This window comes from Gekko japonicus, unplaced genomic scaffold (genome assembly GCF_001447785.1).
Source record: "Gekko japonicus isolate JY-2015 unplaced genomic scaffold, Gekko_japonicus_V1.1 scaffold814, whole genome shotgun sequence".
In the NCBI taxonomy this organism is placed as follows: Eukaryota; Metazoa; Chordata; class Lepidosauria; order Squamata; family Gekkonidae; genus Gekko; species Gekko japonicus.
The window spans coordinates 211,118-238,411 of NW_015169799.1; the positions used below are offsets into that span (position 1 = coordinate 211,118).

The following is a 27,294-nucleotide window of genomic DNA, read 5'->3' on the forward strand; positions in this document are numbered from 1 at the left end:
GTACAACGATATTACAGGACGAGTTGGCACTGGCGTTTGAAGGCTGTCACCATGAGGTTGCACAGTTGCATGCACAGGTGCTTAGCCCTCTCTGGAAATTGGCAGAAATATTGATTTAGGAGAATGATTAGCATTCTCAGGAATAAAAACTAGATGTGAGGCAGATGGGAAATGCCACGAAACATGACTGAAAGCATATGCATGATCATTCACCAGTAATCATGTTGCTAATTTTATGTCATTCTCGGGGATTAAGCTGGAAGAAACTTTCTTGTTTAAAACAGGAACACTACAAGCAAGTTCACACTTTTTTCAGTCTCAGTTCAGTCTATAGTACTTAATAAACAAATTATGTTCATTTCTGCCACCTTCCCACACTTATCAACTAAACCTCACTCATCTACTGTTCTGGTTCCCTAGACTGTGCTCGTCTGCATGAGTACCGTGATGTGCTGTGAACTCAGTTTTAACTAGACCTTTTGATTTCACAGAAGTAGTTCCTATGAATATATAAGAATATGACAGAATTTCCTGTAGTTTGTCATCTTAAGCTTCCAACATTGGAATGATAGAGACTGTTCGCTGTGGGTCAAAGAACACTACAGCACATTCTCCCTTGCTGTATCCTGTTGGTTTATGGCTTCTTAGGTCAGAGGGAGCTGGGGTTAATTCAACAAAAGAATCCTCTGACCATAACATAAATTCCCCTAGTTGTTCATAAATTGTGAAAGCAATTCAACTGAGTACAGTTTGGGATTTTGAAGCTCTGGACCTGGAGGTTAATTATTTGCCTACAGTTGCAGCCAGTACTCAGTGCTGACATATATCATCTGTGGTTTGTACTTGTGTCTCTCTTGCTTTGTACTTGGCCACAGAAAACTAATAATAAGCCAGTGTTTTATTTTGAAACAGTAGTCTGGTGTCTTGTGCCATGAATGCTTGTGACACAAACTGGAAGACTGATTGTTTCAGATACAGAAATTATTATCAGATAATAGAATAGTTACACAGTTTGGAATACTTGGGTAATTTGCTCAGGCCAAGCTACTGATTTGGGAGGGGGGAGATGGTAGAAGGATTGAAAAGATGAGGTTGTCTGTAACTCTACCTGGTGAGGAATTTTATCTCCTACACTAGTAGGATGCTTCTTTCTAGTGGTGACCTCAATAAATTATCCTTTCCCCCTCCCTTCCAATGGGGCAAGTTTGATCCGTAATATTGATGTTCAGCCAAATTTCAATCATACTTCGGCTTTCAAAAGTATGTGTGTATTAACATACTGAAAATAGTTTCAATATATTAATGGTTCTCATAATTACAGTTTGATCTCAAAGTCCCCTTTATATATACTACTTATGGTGTTAGGGAGCCAGTGTGGTATAGTGGTTAAGAGTGACAGATTCTAATCTGGAAAACTGGGTTTGATTCCGCCCTCCTCCACTTGAAGCCAAGCTGGGTGACCTTGGATCAGTCACAGCTCTCCCAGCCCCCCAAAATATGCCTAGCTTGCTGCATAACGCTAAAAAAAGCTTAGAGCTTCAGGCTGCCAGACAATCCTAGGATCTCCTGGCTATACCACACACAATGCCATACTTATGTTGTTCCACTGACATTGAACAGGCTCAGCTCCATATATAAGTTGTCAGGTTATCTTGGGGACAGTCCCATTGTTACTTTGACTGGTGTCTTTTTGTGGATGACAGCGTTCATCTCTACAGAGCCATGGACTTTTTAGTGTCCATTAATGGGGAGACCTTCAAACAATAACCTGGGAACTCCCCTGCCCCTTCTGTACATTAGCTCTTCCTCCCAGGAAAACTGGTCATTCAGGGCCACTGGAACTTTACTGGCTGATACACTAGGATTATTTAAAAGGAATTCGAGAGAAGTCCAGTCCAGCAGGGAGGGACCACAGGCAGTACTAGGGCCTTTGACACAAGATGACCCAACATAATACATTTCTGAAGTACAGTAATGCCTATCATTCACTTTACCAAGCAAAGCCAAATCCAGTATCTTTTTTTCATAATGGAGGCCTTTTCTAATCGAAGTTTTATATTAAAATAATTCTCAGGCACACCGGATTCTGAGATCTGTTGACACATAGAGTGAATTTAGTTCAAAGTGATGAGGTCAACTGAAAAGAACCATGAGCATTTTACTCACCTTGCTGTTCACCTCAAGATAATTGATTTTGTAAGCAATAGCAGAATTATTATCTTGTTTGGCTATAGCTCATAATTTCATAGAGAAACACAGTGATCTATGAATTACCCAAAATAGTCTGCAAGGGGTGTGGCTGAATTACTGAGATGTTCCTTGTTTGTACGGACAAGGTTGTGTTACCTTAAGATGGCAACCATAAGATAACACTCTGAATCTTTGTTTAAACAGGTTTGTCAGATGTACTGATAATTCTTGGGCTGTTACCAAAAGCAGCATAAGCTTCTCTGCGCTATATATTTAGTGCTGTTCAGTGCCAATTTCAAGCATTTTTAACACATATCTTACCTGTCATGTCTACAGCACAACATGCCTTTCGATCACATCTTTTATCCACATGAACAACATATGGGAATGTGTCCTGTGAATAGGTACATTGTAGTTCTTGTTCAGCTCTCAAGTGCTGCCAGTTAAAAGGAAAGGGTGTAGTGTTTTCCTACATGCAGCACCAGCTGTTACCACTATGAAAATAAAGCACAAGAACCAAAGAAACAGATTTAATTGCAGTTCTCCATTCTAGAATGACTTTTTAATTTATTCAAATTTTCTGCAATTCTACATAAGTAGCAGTAATATGTTTCATGAAGAGCAACACAGAAAAACTAGAGAAATATGTAAGAATGGTACAAATAATGCCAAAGAGTTTTCAGCAAGTAATATAACAAACAGAAATCTGTACTGGAGATCCAAAGTATCTTCATAGATAGTTTCCTTGTCCCAGAGTAGCACAGGACTGATGGAACATAGGTCTAATCATCCTTCAGTGTCCCTGATTTGAACATTTCACATCTGGGAAAGGTGATTGAGTTTGTAGTGGCATAGACATACTCTTTGTTGCTTCGGTGAATGACCTTCATCAGTACATAAATAACTAGTCTGATACCCATGCTTTGCTTCGGTAGTTAACTTCTGTATATCCAGTTATAATACTGATGATATAAAGTTTGAAATGTAACATTTGTTGTAGGAATTCTAATGGAGAAGATTGTAGTGTAAAAAATGAAGTGAGGCATACGTACTTTTTCTCTCTCTACTGAAGGACCTTTTTGTAGACTGCTGGGGTGGGCTTCCCTCCTGGCTTTAAGCACCCTGCAACCGCTGCTGCACCTGACAGACAACTGCCTGTTAGGTGTAGGAGGTGGGGGGAGTGTGTTGGAAGCTATCAGAGAGGCTGGGCCAGCAGCATCGCTAAGGTGATCCTGCTGGGGTGGCGTCCCTGATGGATTAAAGTACCCTGGCCCTGCTCCTACACCTGACAGACACCAGCCTGTCTGGTGCTGGGGGGGGTTAAAGGTATCAGGGAGGCTGGGCCTGCAGCAGGTGTAAGGCAATCTTGCTGAGCAAACCTCCTCAGCGGCTGTAAGCATCCCACCTCCTCTCCTATACCTGACAGGCAGCTGCCTGTCCAGTGTAGGAGGGGGAAGGGGGAGGAGTATTAGAAGCCACTGTGGAGGCGGGGCTGGCAGGATCACTGTTACTGCTGGGGCAGGCCCCCTCATGGCTTTAAGCACCCTGCAACTACTGCTGCACCTGACAGACAACTGCCTGTCAGGTGTAGGAGGGGGTGTGATGATTCCTTGTGTTTGAGTGTGTGCGTCTCTTTAAAGGTTTGGTTGCAGTGCAGAATGCAGAGTAGAATGATGGAAAAGGATATGTGGAGTATGATTGGTGGATGGCAGAGTGTGGGAGGAGTTATTCTGTGTGGATCTGTGTGGGTGTGTCAGTGAGAGATTGAAGAATGACAGTTGGAATAATGACAGTTGGTGAAAAAGCAGTTGATGTTGTGCAGTTGATTTTCGGTCTGTGAGACCTCTGACAAAACTATGTGGAGTCAGAGAGTGAGAGAGACTATAGAATCTGTGTGGGATCCGAGAAGGATCAGTATATGTGTGTTAAAGTGCTACAGTTGACAAGTTCATTTACAGAAACCTTATTCCCAACCAGTTAAATAATTACCAACTAATTATTTTGTTCCCCTTTCAATAAATCCTTTTTTATTTAAATATATCCCAGAATTCATATCAAATCTTCCTCTGGACCACAATAGATCCCTGAAAAGCCTTAAGCCTGTGTTACCCTACCAATAAGAGAAACAGAAGGTTTGGAAATCCTTAAATTCCTGGTGGCAGCCGAATATACCCAGTTTTACAGAAATAAAGAGCGCATTTAAAGAGAAATACAGTCCTCCCTAATAGGAGGTCGTCACAGGGGGGAGCATGTTGGAAGCCATAGGGAGGCTGGGCCAGCAGCTTTGCTTCACCTCACAGGCGGTTGGCCATTCCTGATTTCCTCAACTGTCATTAGCTCTCTGCAGTCCCCTGTACTTTTTTTTTTTACACCTCAGAACGCTGAGCTCTGCAGCTGAGCAATCAGAGTGTGGGAGGGGGTGCAAGGAGGCAGCAGCCTGGGAGCCACATAGGAATCAATTGGGGGAGCACATTTTACCCCTTTTTGATGCCCTTAGGGGGTCGAATTTCTAAAAATCCCTTCTTAATGAGCATCTATGTCACGGTAGGAGCACTGTCCCCGAATTTGATCCAGCGGTTTGGCCTGGGCGTTGATTTTACAGTGAGGGGACTTTCTTTTATATATATACTAGCCTGCTACCCGTGCTTCGCTATGGTATTTAAGTTCCGTAAATCCAGTTATAATAATGATGATGTGAAGTTTGAAATGGGACATTTGTTGTAGGAATTTTAACAGAGAAGATTGTAGTGTAAGAAATGAAGTGAGACATAAGTAATTTTTCTCTCTCTACTGAAGGACCTCTCCAGACCACATTCTGCCCTCAGGTGCTGGGATCACCAGGTTGCTTGATGAGCTCACTCTGGAACAGGCCACATAGAACTGTCCATTCAAGAAGAAGTAGTCTGTTAAGTCTATTCCTGCTACCTTCCACGAAAGTGATGGCCTCTCTACTTGTGTTCTTGGATTGTTTTGCTCATATTCTGCTGAGCGAACCTCCCAGACGGCTGTAAGCATCCCAGCTCGTCTCCTACACCTGACAGGCAGCTGCCTGTCCAGTGTAGGAGGGGAGGGGGAGGAGTATTAGAAGCCACTGTGGAGATGGGGCTGCACCCGACAGACAACTGCCTGTTAGGTGTAGGAATTTGGGGGAGTGTGTTGGAAGCCATCCCGCCTCCTCTCCTACACCTGACAGGCAGCTGCCTGTCCAATGTAGGAGGGGGAGTAGTATTAGAAGCCACTTTGGAGGTAGGGCTGCACCCGACAGACAACTGCCTGTTAGGTGTAGGAGGTGGGGGGAGTGTGTTGGAAGCCATCCCACCTCCTCTCCTACACCTGATAGGTAGCTGCCTGTCCAGTGTGGGAGGGGGAGGAGTATTAGAAGCCACTGTGGAGGTGGGGCTGCACCCGAAAGACAACCACCTGTTAGATGTAGGAGGTGGGGGGAGTGTGTTCGAAGCCATCGGAGAGGCTGGGCCAGCAGCATTACTGAACCTCACAGGTGCTTGTTGTCCACTCCCGATTTCTTCATCTGTCATTAGCTGTCTGCAGTCCCCTGTAACTGTTGGGGTTTTTTAAATCTCAGAACTCGAGCTCTGCAGCTGACTAATCAGAGATTGGGGGCTGTAGGGAGAGATCTGCCTGGCAGCCGCATAGGAATCAGTGGGGGAAGCACATTTCCCCCCTTTTGACCCACTTAGGGGTCGAATTTCTAAAAATACCTTCTTAGCGAGCACCTACACCACAGTGGGAGCGCTCTCCCCGAATTTGGTGTCTCTTGGTCCAGCAGTTTGACCTGGGCATTGATTTTATGGTGAGGGGACTTTCTTTTATATATAGATAGATAGGGGGGGTTTCCTGTAAGTTCTTCTGGACCTCACCATAGCTTTTGATGACAACAACCACGGTATTCTTCAGAACTGCCTCACTAGGGCAGTTTGCAGTGGTTCCAATGTTTGGATCCAGAAGATGGTGATAAAAGACAGCTGCTCCTCCCTGTGACTTTTGGGCTATGTGGTTCTACAAGGTTCTAGCTTGTCTCCAGTGCTAGTTAAATTCTATATGAAAGTACTGGAACACATCATCCAGAGATTTAGGGTGCAATGTCAGCAATATATGGGCAATTTCCAGCTTTCACTCACTGTCTTAACAGATCCAAAGGAGGACATGAGTCCATGAAAGTATTGTCTAGAGTCAGTGATAAGCTGGATGATAAGCACAATGAAGCAAAAAAGACAGGTGCTTTTGTCTGTGAGTGCTAATTAATCTGGAAATGGTATTTTGTGGGGGAGATGGGGTAGCATTCCAGTTTAACTGTTCTCTTTGACCCAGTTTTATTTTTATTTGGATGTCCAGGTAATGGCTGTGGCCAAGGGTGTTTTTATCAATTTAGGGTGATAGACAGCTTGTGACCTTTTTTGGAGAGCTCTCACTATTCAGCACTTATACATGCTCTAGTATCTTCCAGATTGGACTTTGTAAAATGTTTTACATGTGGCTGTCTTTGAAAAGTGCAGAAATTGTTCCTGGTTCAAAATGTTGCTACCTGAGTGTTGTCAAGAGCTAGCTACTTTGAGAATGAACACATGAAGCCCGCTGGGGGAGCCTTGGGCCGGTCACCTTCCCTACAGGGTGACTGTTATCTATTCATCATCTGTTCTAAAGCAAACAAAAATGTTACTGTAATTTTGTATTTTTGTATTCACTTAGGAGATTATTCGAGCTGCGGTGGCTCAAGTGGTTAAGACGCTGAACTGCAGGCTGTGGACGGTCAGTAGTTCAGCAGTTCAAGACCCGGGTGCCGCAAGACGGGGTGAGCTCCCGTCTCTAGTTCCAGCTCCTGCCCAACCTAGCAGTTCGAAAGCAAGAAATTGCAAGTAGATAAATAGGTACCACTTCGGTGGGAAGGTAACAGCATTCCGTGCGCCTTGGTGTTTATTCATGCCGGCCACATGACCACGGAAATGTCTTCGGACAGCGCTGGCTCTTCGGCTTTGAAACGGAGATGAGCACCGCAACCCTAGAGTCGGATTCAACTGGCTTTCGAGCAAGGAAACCTTTACCTTTAGGAGATTATTATTACAATCATTGTTTGCATTATTGCAGTAGTTCTATTTATTCTGGCTTACTTACACTGCAACCCCTTACCTAGTTGTGTATACAATTTTCCGGGGGTTCTGGTTCACATATAGTGATGGGGAAAATATGCCTACTGCCCTTTCAGGCAATATGATAATTGTGTATATCAGGAGGATTACGTGTAGCATGATAGTAAGTTTTTGTAGGTAAAATACATGTTTGATCTAATTTGGGCCTAAGTGATAAAAGTTTTTCTTGGACTTTATCAGTTCATGCTGCAGGTACTGTGTATAATTGGCAGAGGGTGGCACATTTACGGATAGTCCATAGTGTTACCTGTCGTAGTCCTGGGTTCAGTCTCCTCCATCCTGAATTAAAGGATCTCTGAATGCCCTCATTTTAAGATTTGGAAAGTTGCTGTATGTCAGACAAGGCAAAACTGGAGTAGGTGAACTCAGTATAAGGCAGCTTCATGTGTTAAAATTCCCCTTGCGGGAAGAAAAACTGTGTGTAGAACAAGATTGTGTCAGGCAGACTGCTAGGCTGAATGTTCTTTTCAGACCCACTGTTTTCCTATACGTGGGGGGGAGTGGTTTGTATTCATGCATGCATTCATACCCGCAGTGTCAAATTTTATAATATCCATAAGTCTCTTAAATTTGGTCAGAAGAGATTAATTCATTTCATATCTTCTATCCAGTGACTTGCAAGTTGGTGCCAAACCCTACTATTAATGGTTACTGGCTTTATAAGAATATACACAAACTAACAAAATCAATTGGTGAAATAGTTTGACTGGTTCTTTTTGGGATTTGGTTGCAGTCAGTGTCCTTTTGACTGGAATTTCTAGCTTTCTTTTACCTCTTGCACTGCTGCCTTAGTAAATTCCCTTGGATGTTCCTGAAACCTCATTTCATAATGAATACAAGAGTACTCTTTTTTCAAAAATAAAGAATCTGTTGCTTGTAAAAATACTTTCATTATAATAAGCCTGGAAGCTGACTTCTGCATTCCTAACCCTTTTGGATCGTACATCATTGTCTAGTTTATCTCCCCATGACAATTAAATCTTCAAAAGTACCTGCAAAGTCTCAGGCAGCTGTCAGCCTCCTGTCGCTTTGCTACCAGTGGATGAGAGAGAGAGAGAGAGAGAGATTCTTTCAAAGGATGATTGTCTTGATAGCTAGTGACTTCTTTAGATCAAATGAGTTACAACACCTAATAGATAGATTAATGTGAGGAGCTGGAAAGAGAACCAGTGCTGGGTTCACCAAGGTCAGAGATTTTAATGTTTCTTTTCATGAAGGGGGATGGGGAGCATTGATTCCATCCAATTACAAATGCAAGAGAATATACATAAGAGCACCTAAGCCTATGAACCTAACTGTGTATGTAACTCTTTTTAGGTCCAAACAGGATGTGACTAGGTAGAGCTCATGTGTTTTTATTTATATATCTATAGCCCAAACAGGCAGTGGGGTTTGTTTCTAAATGTGTTCTATATACTTGACCCTTCTGCATATTGGCCAAATGTGCAGAGAAGGAGGGCGGGTGTGAGTGAACTGGTCCCGCCCCTGCCTCTGCACAATTGCTGGCTAATGAGTTATGGTGCCTCCCTCAGGCCCATAGCCAGGATTTTGTGGATTGTGGGCAAAAATTTTTTTCTGGTGGGGCTGACATTCTCAGTGCAGAAAGAAAATCCAGAATTCTGAGGGTTATAACTCAGCCACTGTGGAATCCAGGCTTTTAGAATCAAAGCATAGAGTGTGACAATAGCAGGCTGAGAAGGGTGGGTGGGATAACTTTTCTGGAAGATGGTAGATGTGGCCCTGGAAATACTTACCTGGGTTTGGCCAGAAACACCAATTTGTATAAAAACACATACAACTTTATTTACAAAACAAAGGACAAACAACACATAGATAGGGGAAATAATGTATACAGTTCAGCAAGGAATGCAAACCAAAACAAAAAACCTAACTGACTATCTGCTTACTACTTCTACTCTCTTCTCTCTCTGAGCCTTTTCAAGTGGTCTATTCTATATAAGTGTTCTTAACCATTTAGCCAATGGAAACTGTTACTAGGATAGATCTCTGAATTGCAAGCTATCAACCGCTTCAGATGACAGTTCTCAGCTGCTGCAAATTAATCACTTCTGCCAGCCTGAGCAACATTTCCGATAAGAAGCCAGCAGGTGATGACTTCTATAGTCAAAAAAGCTAACAGGCAGAACAGCTCTCTTAAAGGAGACCAGTTTCTTTACACAGAGTTAGAAGGGTTCCTAGAGGTCACATACTCCAACCCCCTTATTCAGTGCAGGAATTAGTCAACTGCAGCACCCCACTCTGCTTAAAGGAGCGCACGCCTTTTAAAATGTTTAAAAATGATTGAAAAAAGCATATACAGGAGAAATTCTTGTGGTGCTCTGCCTTTAAAAAGGGGTGTGGAGCTCCCAAAAGCCCCACCATAGCTAGGGCCTGCTCTACCGAGTAGTGGGGTCCATGCGAATGCTGCCTCCCCATGATCACAAATCTTCAGAAAGCAGCATCCATCCCCAATCATGGGGAGAGAGTGTATGCATGAACCATTAGGGGTGTGCATTCGGTTTATCTGAACACTCCCCCCCTCTCCGAAAAAATACCTTACCAATATTTTTTCAAGATGAAAACAAATCAGATATTCTTTTTGGCTACCGATATAGCCGAGCCCAAATAAAAGCTGATATTATTTGGCTTGGAGTAGGCATTTAAAGAGGGTATCTTTATTTATTTATTTATTTATTTATTTCTTCAAATTTATACCCCGCCCTCCCCGCAAGCGGGCTCAGGGCGGCTTCCAATAAAATACAAGTTACATTACATTAAAATACATCATATACAAATTACCATAAAACATTATAAATATAAAGTGCAGGCGGCAGATTAAATTCATTTCGATGGTAATGTCCTCTCCAAGCTGTGCTGCCGCCATGCAACTTGGCAAGTGAACTCAGAAGGCATTGGAGGATGGGGGCACCTTCTTTGGGGGCCCATAGAACTGGACTCCCTAGTCCAATCTTTTTAAAAATTGGGGGACTTTTTGAGGAGAGGCACCAGCAACTGTGCTGCAACTTTGGTACCTCTACCTCAAAAAACAGCCCCCCAGAGCCCCAAATAACCCTGGATTGATTCTCCATTATACCCTATGGGAACCATTGACTATGGTCCCCATAGGGTATAATGGAGCAAAAAAAAAGAGTCAGGTTTCATGTATGTTTCCGGAATCTGAATACCATACCAGTACTGGGATTCAGGAATATCAGGAAATACCAATATTTTTTGGGTTCAATATACCCAAACCTGAAAAATACTGGGGGGGAGGGTTTGCTGATTTTTATTGAAACCACACTCCATCCCCAACTTTACTTGTGAAAACGCAGATATTTATTTGTTCATTTGTTTTAAAATGTCATATGCAGCCTTTCCACAAATAAAGGCCCCAAGAGGATCAACACCAGTCAAAGGTTAAACATTTTAACATTAAAATAACATTTAAAATGTATGTGTAAATAGCAATAAAATAAAAAATATATGTATAGACAAACACAACTAGGAAGGAGGGCTAATAAGAGTGTACTTTTAAATACATGTAAATTACATATAAATAGTACAAGTAGATTCCTTAGGTTGAATCCACCCAGCTTTTTTCATTCACACCCACTACCCTTAGTCCACGTTTTATGTCCGTGCAGGTCCCATGATCATCAGCGTAGCTTTGTGCAGGTCAAAGGGGACCACTTCCTTCCTTTTTTAATCTACTGAATAGCTGGTTATATCCAGTCCTTTGTCATATCCTGATTGACTCTTAGATGATAGACTTGAGCTCCACTTGAGGGAAGGAAGACAGGGCCATGGAAGAAAATTTAACATTTTCAAATAAATGGATTTATGTTTCAGTTGCCAAGAAGCTTACTTAACTCCATCAAACTTTTGAGCCTTTATTTCATGAAGGATACGCTAAGTGTGTAGGTTTGTTTCTTTTGTAGTAAACAACCAGCCACACATTGACTGTATTGGAACCAAGATTGCATTAGAATGAAATTAGACCTTGTTTATTTGTTCGCTGTAATTTAACATTTAGTGTCATGCTGCATTTCAGTGTTTCTTTTAAGATGTCTAAATTCCAGATCCTTAACAAATTTGTGAAAGCTGCAATGATCACATTCCCCCGCCTCAGGGTTTTTCAAAACCAGAATTTGTTCAAGCACAATATTTAGCTGGAATTGAGGTGGATGATATATATTTATTACGTTTCAGGAACATAAAAATATTTTAAATTTCCTTTTTTAACCCCCATTGCATTTAGAAATAAGCCCTTATCCAAACCTCAGTTGTTACAAACTTCAGGTTATCTATGTTTACTGAGTGTCACCAGATTTCATTTATATTTCTCGCACGAATCAGTCGACCCCTCCTCACTGTCGGAAGAACCTGAGCTGGGTAGGCACTCTGCCACCTTGGAGTAAGTCCCCTGGAACAGCAAGGGCCTCAGACACCTGAGTGGGGGAGGAGGTTATGTCACCACCCTCACCTGCACTCCTTCTGACCAAGCAGTCCTCTGTCTCTCTGGCCTTGACTCTCTCCCGATGCCAGGTCATCCTCCTCAGTCCTTTTGGCTGTTCCTGCTTTTATTCTCTCCCCGTGCCACCCGGTTTCCCTTGTGCTCCTCCCTCCACTCTCCTCCTGTGACTCCGCCCCCTTCTTAGCTGTAGACGCTCAGCCCCGGGTGTGGTCCCGGTTCTGGTTTCCTCTCTTGGGGTGGGGCCAGGTTCCTGCAGGCAGCAGCGTCCAGACTGTGGGGCCCTGGGCCGTATGTGCGCCCTCTCTTCTGGCCAGGGCTCCCTCATGCAGTTCGCCAAGCTCAACTGCAGCGGAGCACAAGTGACAGGGCAACGGCACTTCGGTGACAGCGGGTTGGCTCTGCAGCATTCTCGCAGCCCCCCAAGCCCTCAGGTGTGCGTCTCAGGGCTCTGAGCTGGGGTCGTGGGCAGCGGCGAGGTCCTGATTGATGGCGGGGTGGTTGGGGAGGGCCCGTCGCCGGGACAATATTAAAAAGATTACTCCTGTATTTTTTGTTCTTATTACCCATGTCTGTGGGGTTTCCCAGATTTTTTAGGTAACTGGGTTATAAATTGTTTGAAAGCACAGGTACAAAGGGCATAAGCATGTCCCATTCTGTAAAGATAAGGATTCTGGCTGATTTTTACTTATGATTTTCCTTTCAAATAATAAAACCTTATGAATTTGTCTTCTTTATATGAAGACGTTAAACGTGTATCCAGGGTAATGATGCCAAAGATATCACTTCACAATAATTGAAACAAGAGTTCCATTTGGTACAAATGATTTTTGAGGCATTTTGTACATGTGCAAACAAATACTTCTGTACTGTACCTTCTGAAATTTTAAGTACCTTCCAAGCATAAAATGCTGTTCTCCTTTACCCTAACCTTTTGCCCATTCAGACTTGCTATTGCACCTCACACTATCTCTGATTTGAAAACCTTTCTTCTAGCTTTCTTTCTGGTCTGTTCTATTGATCAGACTAGAGAATGTTGAATGTGCGATTCAGATGGCCTTCTCTCTCTCACCCTCAATGACCTTCTGCCTAGGAAAATTATCTTGATTCAGCCAGATATGTTGTAGCTGTGGTTTGGCAGTATTGGTTTATTACAGGTCTGGATATGAAAGCTTATGTTACCTTAGTCTTATTTAATGAGCACTCTGATCAGGAAATATCTGAGCTAAGGATTAAAATTTTTATGTTGGACTTCTCTTTTATCATCAATAATGTATGTTGACAACAAAATACTAAAATGATGCCTGAGCAAACCTGCGGTATAATCCTAAACAGAGTTTCAACCCTCTGAGCCCACTGACTTCAATAGACAGAAGGGTGTAAATCTGATTAGGACTGTACTGTTAATCACTGAGCACCATGTAAAACATTTGTAACACCACAGTGAACACAATTCACTGTTGTAGAATTGAGTGATAATGGAGTTCCTTGATCCTCTGTTGGGGGATACACCACATCAGTCATTAGGTTGGGTCCTGCAGAATTGCAAATGGAGTGTTTTGGCAGTTGCTGCTACTTTAACATTCTCCCCCCCCCCCGGTACCCTTGAAAATCCACTCCTGACAGTTAGAGGACCCTCAAGGATAGCTTGATACGTAGTGTGCTGGACTTCAGCCAGAGAGGAGAATTGACAGATGGCACTCACGGAAGGGGTGATGGTGGTGAGGTTCTGCTGATTCCATATTCTGGCTGCAGCTTTCCACTGTGCTTTCTGTGGTTCAAGAGCAGTGGGGAGGAATGCAGCAACTACAGTGTGAACGGGAAGGTGGCTTTCCATAAACTTGCTCTTGTCCTGTTGGATCATCTTTAGAATCCAGAATGCATAAATGTTCCTGGGATTCAGTAATCCTGCGATATCTTACTTTCAGCCATTCTGGTGGGTAGCCATGTTGGTCTGAAGCAGCAGAACAAAGTTTGACTCCAGTGGAACCTTTAAGACCAACAAAGTTTTATTCAAACTGTAAGCTTTTATGTGCAAAGCATACTTCTTCAGAAAAATTTCAATCATTCTGACAATTTCCAATATAAATGGTTTGAAGCATTTACCACCACAACTTATTCTGTGGTGTTGTGATACAATTCAGGAAATTCATGAATTTCCTTAAAACAAATCTATAACTAAATTTTAAAAAATGTGGAGACTTTGAACATATCTGAAAGCAGTGTTATTTAAAATGAAACCAAGGGTTTTTTATCAGTAGAAAAGAGAAAGAGTCTAATAGCACCTTGTTGTTGTTGTTGTTCAGTCGCACAGTCAAGTCCGACTCTTCGTGACCCCATGGACCAGATCAGGCCAGGCCTTCCGGTCTTCCGCCGTCCTCTGAAGTTTGCTCAACTTCATGTTCGTTGCATCTATGACACTGTCTAACCATCTCATCCTTTGCCGTCCCCGTCTTCTTTGACCTTCAATAGCACCTTAAAGACTAACAAAATTTGTGGTACAGTATGAGCTTTGATGAGTCACTGCTCACTTTAGCAATGACTCACGAACATGCATACCCTACCACAAATTTTGTTAGTCTTTAAGGTGCTACTATAGACTCTTACTCTTTTCTACAGCTACAGACAGACTAATACAGCTACCCATCTTGATCTATCTCGGAGGGTCTTCTGGTTCCCTAAATATTAACAAATTCACTGTGGCATAAAGTTTTGTGGATTGTACAAGACTTTATTCGGTGGTTTTATTTCAAGAAAGTGTATGCCATAGTCAGTCTGTTAGTTTCAAAGGTGTCATTGTGCAGTTAGCAAACTAATACAGCTGCTACTGTGGAATTCATCTCTGATCTCAAGATAATCATCTTATTTTTACATAGAAATGCAGCAGATGAATTTCTGCCAATATTAGATGTTCCCATTTATGAATCCTTCAGTATTAGCTATAGATTAATTGATCTGAATCAGTGTTTGTAATTGTACTTTGATTACAGATGAATTTCAAAATGCAAGGCTACTTCAACTTTCGTTTTAATGAGTTTTCAAGTATAAATAAAATATGCACCAGCAAACTTTTCCATATGCATGCTATTTTTCTTCAAAAGAAACTAGAAAAATAGTGTACTTATTTGTCTCTTGACTGGCATCTAATATTACAATTTCACCTTAAAATAATAATGTGTTGAAATGTGTAATATCAGTCTACCTGTAAGCCAGACACTGTATGCTGAGAACCTGCTCTACTGCAAGTAAACAGAAAAGCGCGTCAATTTAACAATGCAATCCTATGCAGTGTGACTCTAGGCTATACCTATTGAAGTCAGTGGGCTTAGACTTAAGCAACTCTGCATAGGATTGCACTGTCAGATGTTATTTAAATCACTAAGAAAAGATGGCCTGGTTTAAATAAAGTATCCCATTTTGATATTCATTCTTTTGCTGAACAAACATGCATAGCACTTGGTTGCCATAGCAGTTAAAACTTACAGATTTTCAGCTAAATAGAGCCTTAAATCTGAGAGCATAATCCTTTGGTCATGCAGCCCACATACACTGCTTAGGAACAACAAAGATTTCTTTTTGGTGTTTTCTGTATACATGCAAGGGTATTAAGCAATTGCTTAGATCCTGTGGACTGTGAATAGAACAGAGTTCACAGAAGAGACCCTCCGGGATGGGGACATGATATGGGAGGTAAAGCAGCTGGAAGGAGAAAATCAGCCAATCCTTGTGCAAGTTCATAGAAAGTGGTGGGGGTAGTTTCTGCTAGCTTCCCTTCAGCCACCATTACCCATACAGCATCCACTCCATATGCAGGGATCCCATGTCTCCTGGGAGTTGCTTTTGATAGGACACAAGGGGATCCAGTACAAAGGAAAACTTGTAAAGGTCTGTTCTGTGAATGGTTCATAGGATCCAGGTCAGTATAGTTTATAGAAGGCTGGGAATGCCACCCTATTAAAATGTAGGAAGACTGCATGTTGAGAACTTCACCTCAAACGTGTTCACCGGGTGAACATACCTTTAAGTCAGCAGTACCTTCCGCACAAGTCAACCCTTGTATCTTTTCACTAGTCCCACTGTTCACTGCCCATCTCAAGCACCAAGACAAGCAGCTTTGCAGTTGTGCAGTGGTCATGATCGATAGGGCTCATTTCTTTATGCCTTCCAGGCATTTTTGTACCTTCATAGTAGGGGAAACCAGTTTCTCCTCAGGTCACGGTTGAGTCAGGTCATTACAGTGGAGAGATTGCTCAGTTTGCCAGTTTTTGCACTTATGCAGGAAGGAGCATTGTTTAAATGAGATACTTACAGTTTGCGTTTGGTTTCATTGTCAGGTAGACTCAAACAGGCACCAGACAGTAAGACATGGGCTCCCCTCCCCCAACAGCATTTATTTCTATGTGACTGTTTTTTTATTGTTGTTTTTTAAACGAATTGGTGGCAACTTACTTCAGTCATAGTGATAAACCTTTTGTTAGTCTACTAAGAATGCTGAAGATTATTGTCAAAAACTGAGAAATAAGTTATGAGGAAATAAAAGCTTAAACTCCCTATCAGAAAAAAGGAATCGTGAACAGAGTAACCAAATAATTAGGTGCAGGTCTATGATGGATGATCTGAGGCAGGCCACATCAGGCATAACAAGTTGCTATCAGATGACAGTGCCACTTCCACTGGCATCTGTTGAAAGCTGCTTAAACACACATTTTTCAAAAGCTATAAACACCAAGATTAATATATGAAGGACATTATTAACAGTGTTCAGATTAGCCCTAAGCCAACCCTTTAAAGTTAAAAAACCTCCCCTCTACAAACAAAGAATGAAGGTAGCAGCACTGGCCTGTCACCACTCATCTGCTTCCAAACTTTTCCCTTGAAATGCAAAAGCCTCAAAACATAAAAATGTCAACTGGATTAATTAAACGTTTGAGTCCCAACAGCTCCTGCAGTATCCAAAGGATGACAGCGTGGATTAGTGACACTAGAGGTCATGAGAGATAGTGTCACATTTCAAACAGATGTGAAATTGGTCAATCAGAGCACACGGGACAGCTTGCAGGCCTTGTTAAAAATCTTGGCCCAAATCCTTATATTCAGACTTAATGAAGTAAGGCAGAGCAAGAGGAAGGGGAAGAGGAAAAACAACAGCCTTTTAAAAGATACGCCACAGGCTTCTGCCAGCTCTGTTTGTTTCTGCAAGGCAAGTGGCTTTATCCTCAAGAGCATTAAAAATATCTGGACTGTGTTCCACTTACATCAGAGCAAACTAAATGCCCAGTGCTGCTATCTCCATACAGATATGCAGTTCATAACTTGCCTCCCATGGATAATTATTTCTTCATTGATTATTTAATATACTTCTGACTGCACCAGCCCTGACCTCATCAGATCTCAGAAGCCGAGCAGAGTCGGCCCTGGCTAGTATTCGGCTAGGAGACCTCCAAGGAATACCAGGATTGTGATGCAGAGGCAGGCAATGGGAAAGCACCTCTGAAAATCTCTTGCCTTGAAAGCCCCATGAGGGGTCACCATAAGTCAGCTGTGACTTGACGGTACTTTCCACCACCATGACTGCACCACTATGTAAAACATACAAGGCAGGCGCTCAAGGGGGATACATGGCTATCCCCTCATCTGTTTTGTCTTAATAGCAACCTTGAAGTAGCTTAGAAGAAACTAAATATAGATTTAAGTTAAAGAATGATCCTATACTTTCCCTCAGGCTCCTGGGCTGAGCAAATAGTCAAAGGCTGATTTCGCACTAGAGCTGCCTCGATGTTGCGCCGCCGTTTGCCCCGATACTATTGGTCAATTTCACACCCGAAGCCGCGGGGCTGCATTTTGACTTGCGGCTTCTCCCGATTTCCCCCGCAGCTTCTTGATCTTGTTTTTTGAGGATCACGAAACTGCGGAGGAAATTGGGCGAAGCCGCGGGTCAAATGCAGTCCCGTGGCTTCGGATGTGAAATTGACCAATAGTATCGGGGCAAACAGCGATGCAACATCGAGGCAGCTCTAGTGCAAAATCAGCCAAAATATATCTTAGTGATGGGACAGCCAAAGTTTCTTCGGGGAGAAGAAAACAGGTTACCAGGGCTGCTCAGTCAGTGAAGGGACAGAGAAACGGAGGGAAAATCTAACCTCTGAGGGAGGGAAGTGGAAGGCAATGATATCATCATATCTGCCCACCCAACTATGTCTTCCTTTGGCACATACACGTTGTGTGCTTTCTTGATATTCTTAGCCAGAACTGTGTTCTGATTATGCCACATATTTAAGTCTCATGCTTATCTCTTAGGTGAGCGTCCTTACCAGTGCCCTTACTGCGATAAAGCTTTCAGCAAGAATGATGGATTAAAAATGCACATCCGTACCCACACGAGGGTAAGTATGGATCTTTTACCTGATCTTACACTGGAGCTGTTTGTTTGGCAATGTGAAATTTTCACGTCTGTGTTGCTTGTGAGGAAAGGAAGGTAATTATGCCTCGCTGTGCAATGGTAAAATAGTAAAACAGTAAGATAAGCTAAAAAGGAACCTGAGCAGGACATGTTTTCAATAAGATAATTTCATTTGACCTTCACACTGCCTTAATACATCAGAATGGACACTGTGCCAATACTTACAGTCCTGCTGTCAATAAGTAGCAGCTTGGTATATATCTGGAGAGGTCCTGCCTCTCTCACAGATCTAATCCACTATTCACAATTCAGGGAAGGCTGAGGAGAGACAAAAGAAGGCATTGTGCTAGCTTCTCCAGCCATTTTTCCTCCTTCAAGGCACAACACAAGGGTCAAGAGCAATCCAGCGGCTGACCACAGCAGTTGATATTAACCTCCTATCTGCTGTCTGAGAATCCCTTGCACTTCTTTTGGAAGGAAAAAATGGCCAGAAAATCTGGATTATTTTTCCAGTGCCTTCCTAAGCAGAGTGACACCTTTCTAAATTCATTGTGACGTCATCTGACTAAGGAGGGTGTAACTGTGCCAAGGATGGCATGAGAACATTTGTTCTGCTAAGCTGGCCAGAGAGTCAGGCTTTCAGTTTTAAAAGCACCATGTGACACTAAAATAATGGTAAAATGGCATCTGTTCTTTCATAGCATAATAGTGCTTATGTTTCAATCCAAATGTCTTCACTTCAGAAACCGAAAACTGAGGGCTTCCTCAGACACTCAAGCCATGTGTTCTGTGATGGCTTAAATGTGTTTGAGACATTGTGACCGATTGTCAGATAAAAAGCAATATCACATACCTCATCTATTGTGACAAATAAATGATTGGAAATCCTCACAGTCATGCTAAGTGTGATTAAAAATACACAAAACAAAGACAGATGTCTGTTTGAACTCTTCAAGTTTAGTCCTGTCATGTTGTTTATGTTCTGGAGTTCTGAAGTCTAGCAGTCAAGCTTGTTTATGCCTGACTAGCATTTTGTGTAACTTCTCACCACGTTTCAAAATAATGGAACCTGGTTCTGGAGCATGTACTGACTTCAAATTAAACAAACAAGAACACTAAAGGGAGTGGAGTTTGCTCTTGAAGTATCTGACCGAATAGCAGTACAGTTCTAAGCAGAATCAGCCAACTGCCTTAACTGAAATTAGAAGGGTGTAACTCTGCTTAAGACTGTACTGTGAGTGGCTGTCCTGCAGTTTTTCATCGTGTATGGTTGAATAAAAATGACCTTTCAAGAACCATGACATTGTCATGAAATGTTCAACAAGTTTATTTTTTATCAAAGCTACATAGATTCAGTTATTGCCCTCACCACCATCAAACAGATCTCTCTCAAAGTCTTGGGAAAATCAAGACATTTCAAGCTCCAAACTGATGTCTGTTTGAACTTTCTGTGGTTTCTGGCTTCACTTAGGCCATATATGCTGGATCCAGCAGCTGCTTGCCATTTAGCACCCTGCTCTACATTGGCTCCGGTCACACGGGCAGGAAACTGCGGGGGGGAAGCGTGGCTGTTTGCCCCGGGGCAAACTAACACGCAGTTAAGCGATCAGACCTCCTGTGGAGGTTCTGTGGAGGTACCGTGGAGCTTCCGTGGGGAGAGGTGCTGATTACAACACACGCCTGCGCGCAACGAAGAAGCGTGCGGCGCGGCGAACTGGTTTTCTTTTTTTGTGTACACTACGAATGCGAATGCTCCGTTGGGTGCGTGTGCGCATCCATGGAGACTTGGGGAAAAAACAACCCTTTTTCGCAAGGGGACATGGGCGGGCGCCGGATGCCACCGGAAGCGCGATCAGATGCCCGCCCTTGCCCCGCAGTTTCCGGAAACTAGTACCTCCGAGGTACTAGTTTTTTGCTGCGCGTTTTCGGCAGGAAGCCTCGGTTGTGCCACGGAAGCGCTACGCTTCCCAGATGTGCTGGTGAGATCGCGCCATATCTTCCGTATCTCTTGCGTGGCTAATGTTGCGTGTGACCGCAGCCAATGAATAGCAAGCACAATCCTAACAAGTTCTAGTTAGTTAATGACTTTTAGCACTGTGTGATATAATATAACCATTGTATCATTTTCACAAATGTTGCAATGAATGTTAGAATTTCAGGTATTTGTATGCCTGTGGTCTATCCATCATTGCTTTTCCTTAGTGAGGATAGTAAAGCATTTCCCCACTATGGATTATTTAGCTGGTGGTAACTATTGCAAAAGGGAGCTGCGGCGGCTCAAGTGGTTAAGACGCTGAACTGCAGACTGGAAGGTTGGTAGTTCAGCAGTTCAAGACCCAAGTGCCGCATGACAGAGTGAGCTCCCGTCTCTGGCCCCAGCTCCTGCCAACCTAGCAGTTTGAAAGCAAGAAATTGCAAGTAGATAAATAGGTACCGCTTCGATGGGAAGGTAACAGTGTTCCATGAGCCTCAGCGTCTAGTCATGCTGGCCACATGACCATGGAAATGTCTTTGGACAACGCTGGCTCTTCGTCTTGGAAACGGAGATGAGCACCGCATCCCTAGAGTGGGATTCGACGGGCTTTCGAGGAAGGGAAACCTTTACCTTTACCTAACTATTGCAATCCGTTGTACTGTTCCTTCTGTTTTAGTCACTGTGAAGCAAAATGTTTATTTATTTAAAGTATTTCTATCTCACCTCATCTCCTTAAGCTGAAGGTGGCTATCAAAACAACAGCAGATTGCAAACACAAAAAAAACCCCAGTATGACACTCCCTCAGTAAGGTAAAAACAGTGCACAGAATAAAACACACCCAAGGCAAAACACACAAGAAGATCTGTCAAAACATTTCATCCTCCACCCAAGACCCTCTTACATTAATGACCTCCAAAAACATCCTATGAGGGAGCAGTGGTGCAGGCAGTAAAAAGCCTGCAAAGTTAAAAATCTCTCAACAGCCATTAGGCTGTTCGAGTCCCACCGCGGCCGGGGTGAGCTTCCGACCCTCGTCCGAGCTCCCGGCCACCCAGCGGTTCGAAAGCTTGCAAGTAGATAAATGGGTACCTGCCTTAGGTGCAGGGGGGCACCTGCCTTCGGTAGAGCGGCAGCAGAGAGGAGCAGCGGTGTCGGCGACAGTGGGGCGACCCGGCAATCCAGCGGAGGAAGATGGTGATGAAACATCAAGCAGACGAATGGGGACTGGTCCGAAGGCGCGGCGACGTGACGGCATGAGCTCGGCCGGAGCCAATCAGGACAGAGGCCAATGCAAATGATCGTCACTTAGTCGCAGGCGACGGAACCACCCAGCAGGAGCCGCTACAGAGCCAAGCCGAGCCACCGCGCAGAAGCAGAAGGAGAGAAGAACCGCCAAAATAAAAAACCAGCCAGTAGGGTGCCTGATAGGCATTCCCGCCCCCCAATGCTATGTGGCCCTAGTTAGAAGTGGTAACTATACTATGTAAACTGCTCAGAGCCCTTCGGCTCTGAAATCGAAAGCTAAATAAATAAATAAAAGAAAACTATTACACGGCTTCCTAAATACAGAAAGTGAAGGCATCCTCTGCAGTTCCTCTGATAACCTCTTCCAAATGACTAGACCTACCACAGAAAAAGTTTACCATTTTACCATTGCTAGACAGACCACCACGAGGAGAAGGCTGTCTATTAAAAAAAGACTAAGGGGGGAAAAGCCCAAAGCAGGGTCCGGTTGCAGTCACACACAGCAGAAAAAAACAGGGGAGGCGAGGCTGTTTCCTCCGGAGGAATTTGACCCGCAGTTGCATGATCACACCGTCCTTTGAAGCTGCGGGCGCAGTCCGTCAATGTGTGATCAGATACAACAGCAGGTGAGGTTTTTTGTTGCTGTGAGAGAGCGCTGGAGCAATCAGACACAGGAAAGTCGATTTGTGGTCTGTCGCAACCTGTTTACTACTGGATTTCCCCCGGCGTCTTTTAACTTTGCTTCTGCGGCAGAGCAGAACATGTTGCGGGGCGCTTCCCAGATGTTGTTGCCAGATCGAGCCCTTTAAATCTGCCTGGCATTCACACCTATGTCGGGTCTAATTGTACGTATGATCACAACCTCTTATACACAATCCAATGAGTGCTCTGTGTTGCTCAGGAGGAGCTCTTTGCTACCTTTGGAATTCCTTTAAACCAAAATGCCAGGGACTGAAGCTGGAACCTTTGACATATAAGGCATGTGTGCTGCCACACAACTGTGTTCTGTAAAAATGTTGTGATAATTTTCCAACTGACACAATAACAGACTCTGACAGCTTCTGACATTTTGACTGATTGTGCTTTAGTTATGGATGTTGTCTTTAACCTTTAGTGATATCCTTTACAATTAAAAGCAGAAGCCACACAGAAATGAAATGTTCTTGTTTTCCTTTGGAATTCGAAAATTTAAACAAGATAGTGAATTGCTGCTACCGTGTTTCCCCAAAAATAAGACACTGTCTTATATTTATTTTTTCTCAAGAAGACACACTAGGGCTTATACCACAAATGCATAGAAATCCTGCTAGGGCTTATTTTTTGGGTAGGTCTTATTTTCGGGGAAACAGGGTAACTGAATGACAATTATTTTCCATAAGGGAACATTTTTTTTGCTAGTACGGACATGTTTCCAGATCATTCCTAGAGCAAGCCACATTTGTGAATAGAGGCAGGGCCAGCGTTCCTGCTGCCATTTGCATTGCAGGTTGGCACAGTGTACTGATACGAGCATGGAGATAAAGCTAGCCTAAAATACTTCTTGCATCCTAATTTTCTGTGTGGACACACTTTTTGAAGTGTGTGTGTATTAAGTGCTTTCAAATTGCCTCTGCCTTATGGTAACTCTATGAATTAATGACCTCCCAAACATCCTATTGTTAACAGTCTTGCTCAGGTCTTTCAAACTGAGGGTTGTGGCTTCCTTGATTGAGTCAATCCATCTCATGTTGGTTCATCCTCTTTTCCTGCTGCCTTCAGCTTTTCCTGACATTATTGTATTTTCTAATGAGTGTTGTCTTCTCATTAATGTGATAGTCATTTTAGTTTCTAGGGAGAATTCCGTCTTGATTTGATCTAGAACCCACTTATTTACCTTTTTGGCAGCCTATAGTATCCATAAAATCCACCTCCAGCACCACACTTCAAATGAGTCAGCTTTCTTCCTGTCATCTTTTCTTCATTGTCCAACTTTCACACCCATACACTTTTTGAAGTACTTGGGGAATACTGACAGTGTGAAACCCCAGCTTGTTATATGATTGGTATTGTTCAGGGGGGAAAAACATGATTCTTCTGTATGCGATGATTGGCTGCGATATGTAAACAAGTGTTTAACATTCCATTGTTAAGTATAGCAAACACCAAACTCTTAGCTGGGAAATTCATTGAGATTTTGGGGCACAGGCTGCAGAGGATGGGGCGTGGGGGTGTGAGGGACCTCAGCAGGGTATAATGCCAGAGTCCACCTTCCAAAACAGCCATTTTATCCAGGGGAACTGATCTCTGTTGTCTGGAGATCAGTTATAATTCCAGGATGTCTCCAGGCCCCACCTGGAGATTGGCAACCCTAATTCTGATTCCTCACCTCCTGAAACAAAATTCTGAGAAGGAGAGAGGAAATGTTAATTTCATTTTACCTACCTACACTTCCTCATTCCTCAGGCCCATCTCACTCTGTGAAGTCGTGGTCCAGAGAATCGTTCTATTTACTCAGAAATATGGTACGAAATATAAAGTAGATGAAACTAACTGTTATGTATGGGACTATGGACTTGCATGCTGAGCTTCAATCTGAGGCGCATAGAGACTATGGTATCCTGAACTGCACATTCCCATTGGCTGCTCCCAACAGCAGACCAATCCAAGCAAAGCAGAATACTTGGAGGGAACAAATCCTGTTGGTTGTTATCCTGTAAATATGATTGGTTCTTACCGTTTCACTGGGCGTGGCCTTCCTAGCCTGGGATGTTTAAAAGGAGCTTAGGCTCCTATGTGTTCTTGTGTTGGATCGTTCTTGTTAATAAAGTTGAAATCACTTGGTTAAGAGCTGCCTGAGTCTGATTCACTTCCAAAAAATCCAAGAACTGTGTGTGTTGCTAGTACAGTGACCATGTAACTCACAGCCAGTCAACTTGTCCAGGATTATGTTTCAAAAGAAAAATAGCCAAATCATCATAGCAGCCTCTATGGCCGAGTTCAGACTGGCAATTTGGCCCGGTAGGCAAACGTTTCAGTAGCGAGTAGCGGGTTAAAGGGGCGGGTTCACACAGGCACATCTGTCAGGCGTCCCCCAGCCGTACTCAAGCCACCTTGTGCTGCTTCCCTCCCGAGTTTAAAAGATACCAGGTGAAAGTGGCAGCGAACCGTGTGTAGAGTGGGTTGATTCCAGTTCCCTGATTGTGAACACAAGCACTGCTAAGGCACGAACAACCTGCAGTAATCGATAATAGGCACTAGCTGTTTGCCCCGGCAGGCGCCATCGGGGCATGTGCGATCATGCCCTATTTGCCGATGCGGAAAGAGCCGCTAACAGCCCGCCAGGGCGGCCCAACAGTGTGAACGCTCCATTGCGCTTGTCCACGGTATCCTCCCGCTTCATTCGCTGCGGTGTGAATGGGAATACCGCAACCAAGCCGTTCCGGGTCTGTTCCAGTTTTTCTTTGCCACGACTCCCTAGCGCTTCAAATTGCCAGTCTGAACGCGGCCTATGTATAGGAAAAACAGGGTTTTTTTTTTTAATTTACTTGGGATTTATATCCCGCCCTACCCAAGCGGGGTGTGAACTTTTCCATTCACTTATAGCTAGCTATCTGTGAGTAATTATATAGCATGTAATTTTTGTTTGGTTTTTGTGTGTATGTATATTTATGGTTTCTCTTCAGATCATATAAATCTTTCATCTAAGTAAGTAATATTTAACAATTCAGCTTTAAATGAATCTATATAGACAAATTATTTATTTATTTAAAATATTTATTCACCCCTTTTCTTCCTTATGGAATAGAAGGTAGGTGGTTGCAATATTTTAAGGGTAGAGATGAGCACGGATTGGTGTTTTAGCAGTAGATGCAGACAATAAGAGCAGATAATTTTACAGAGCTATCTGTAGTGGCAAATGCAATTCATTCACTAAATGCAAGCTATCAGAACAAAAGGAATAGAGATCAAGATTTAAAGTGTTTCAAAACATTACAGGAAATTGGCTGGTTCATACAGACCCATAAGTGTCCCACAGTATATGTAAAATTCAGACCTGTTGGACATAATTGATATTCTGCATCTATCCTCAGTGGGAAATGACATTTTATTTAATACTGTGTTGTATTCATTGTAGTGAATGCTTGCGTTGCCAGATAGAAGGAAAAAGTTACAATTTATTAACAATGTTCCTTGTTTTTGCCAAACAAGTGATATTAAGTTAAAAAAAATATTATTTGGCATATCACGGAATCATAGAATACTAGATGACTAGTTAATTAAATACTGAGTTGTTGTTTTTAAAATGTGTAATTCCATTTATATTTCCCCAGTGGCAAGACAAGAGAACATCTTCTAGTATGTCACCTTAAAGACATTGGACACTATCCAGAGTAGCGTTATACTCTTAAATCCCTTTGAAATCAGTGGAACACAAGAGTGCTTTACAATACATTGGACTGCTATTGTTTTTACTACTTTGGTGACTTCACAGTTGATGTTCTTTATTCTATACAGGGTGGGATTTTTTGTGGCCTTTAATTCACCCATATTTTTTTCTTTCACTGAAGATGACTAATTATTATATTTTTCCAGTACAAGGAAATGTATTTTAAATTAGCTTCGCCGGTTGAGAACGGAGTGAAATCTGCCCTAGCCCCTCCTGTCTAAGTCCTTCTTTCCCACCATTTTGGGTTTCACCAGATTTCTTGTTTATTGGGTATTTTCCCATGGTTCACTGTTCATATATATTTAATTATTTGTCTGCCTTTCTTACTGAGATTCAAAGCAGATTACCCAATTAAAAGCAGCACAATAGGAATAGTATAATACATACAGCCAACAGTATAATATACTTGTATTACATAATTAGAGGAAAATGTATTAACATAGTATAATCCATCAGGGATGCTTCCTTGGCATTTTCGATTGCTCTTTTGCCTTTCATCCCCCTGTGCTTAAAACTGCTTGCTTAGAACTCTAAGTGGTGCCATCTCTTTTCTTTCTTAGATTGCATCCTCAGTTGAAGCTAAGTGCCAAACTACACGTTACCTTTTTGCATAAGTTCACCATGGGGACCTGCAGACTTACGGCAGCTACAAGTTCCTTGTGGAAACTCCATTTGGAAGCACCATTTAGAACTGGGGTCCAATCCAGATTGGGACCATGGGGCAAGGGAAGGAGAGATTAAAGCCTGCCTTCTGTGCCATTTTGTGGAGGCAAAATGGCCCAAACGGCATTTACCCCATGGTGGGCTACACATACACTAACGTGTACATCCAGTAGTGTTTGCTCACATTTATCCCTCACCTCTTTTTCACATGAGTTGTCTCCTGGCCACGTACATTCACAGTGCAATATAAATAAATTTTAAACTCTAGTACTATACGCTAGGACCGGTAAGCTCTAACAGTCATTTTTTGAGCTGCTGTGATGTCATTCAGTGTTCACAACAAATGTAACTTCTGAAGGGAACTGCTAGCAATCAGTGTTGTCTGTTAGGGAAGTAGAAGGTACTTGGGTTTGGATCAAAACCTTCCTCAGGGTCTGGCATTCACAAGAGATAGAGTTTGGTGAAAAGGGAAAAAGAAGGCTGTATTAATGTTTAAATAGTAATCTTGTTTATGTATACTTGACTTATCTTTTAATAAAATCGTTTTTAAAAAATTGAATCAAATGAAGGCAAGGGCTGTGGTAGTAGCAGGGAAAGCATACTGGTCTACATGAAAACTATTTATTTGAAATCTTCAGCCAAATCTTTAGCAGCAACTAACTAATTTAGAAAGCTTGAAAAGCCACTGTTTAAACAACATCTAACAAACAATTTTGTCTTTAAACAATTGTTTAAATTGCAGTTCCCTGTGTTTTTAT

The 27,294-nt window shown here is 42.7% G+C and overlaps 1 protein-coding gene across 2 annotated transcripts in view; it reads left to right on the forward strand.

Annotated features, from left to right (window-relative positions):
* Positions 1–27,294, forward strand: part of PRDM5 (PR domain containing 5) — a 126,932-nt gene that overhangs the window by 74,759 nt on the left and 24,879 nt on the right. For both annotated transcript variants that reach the window (XM_015417098.1, XM_015417099.1), the window contains one exon: positions 18,124–18,209. In XM_015417098.1, the coding sequence (XP_015272584.1) occupies positions 18,124–18,209 (86 nt within the window). The remainder of the gene's footprint in view (positions 1–18,123; positions 18,210–27,294) is intronic.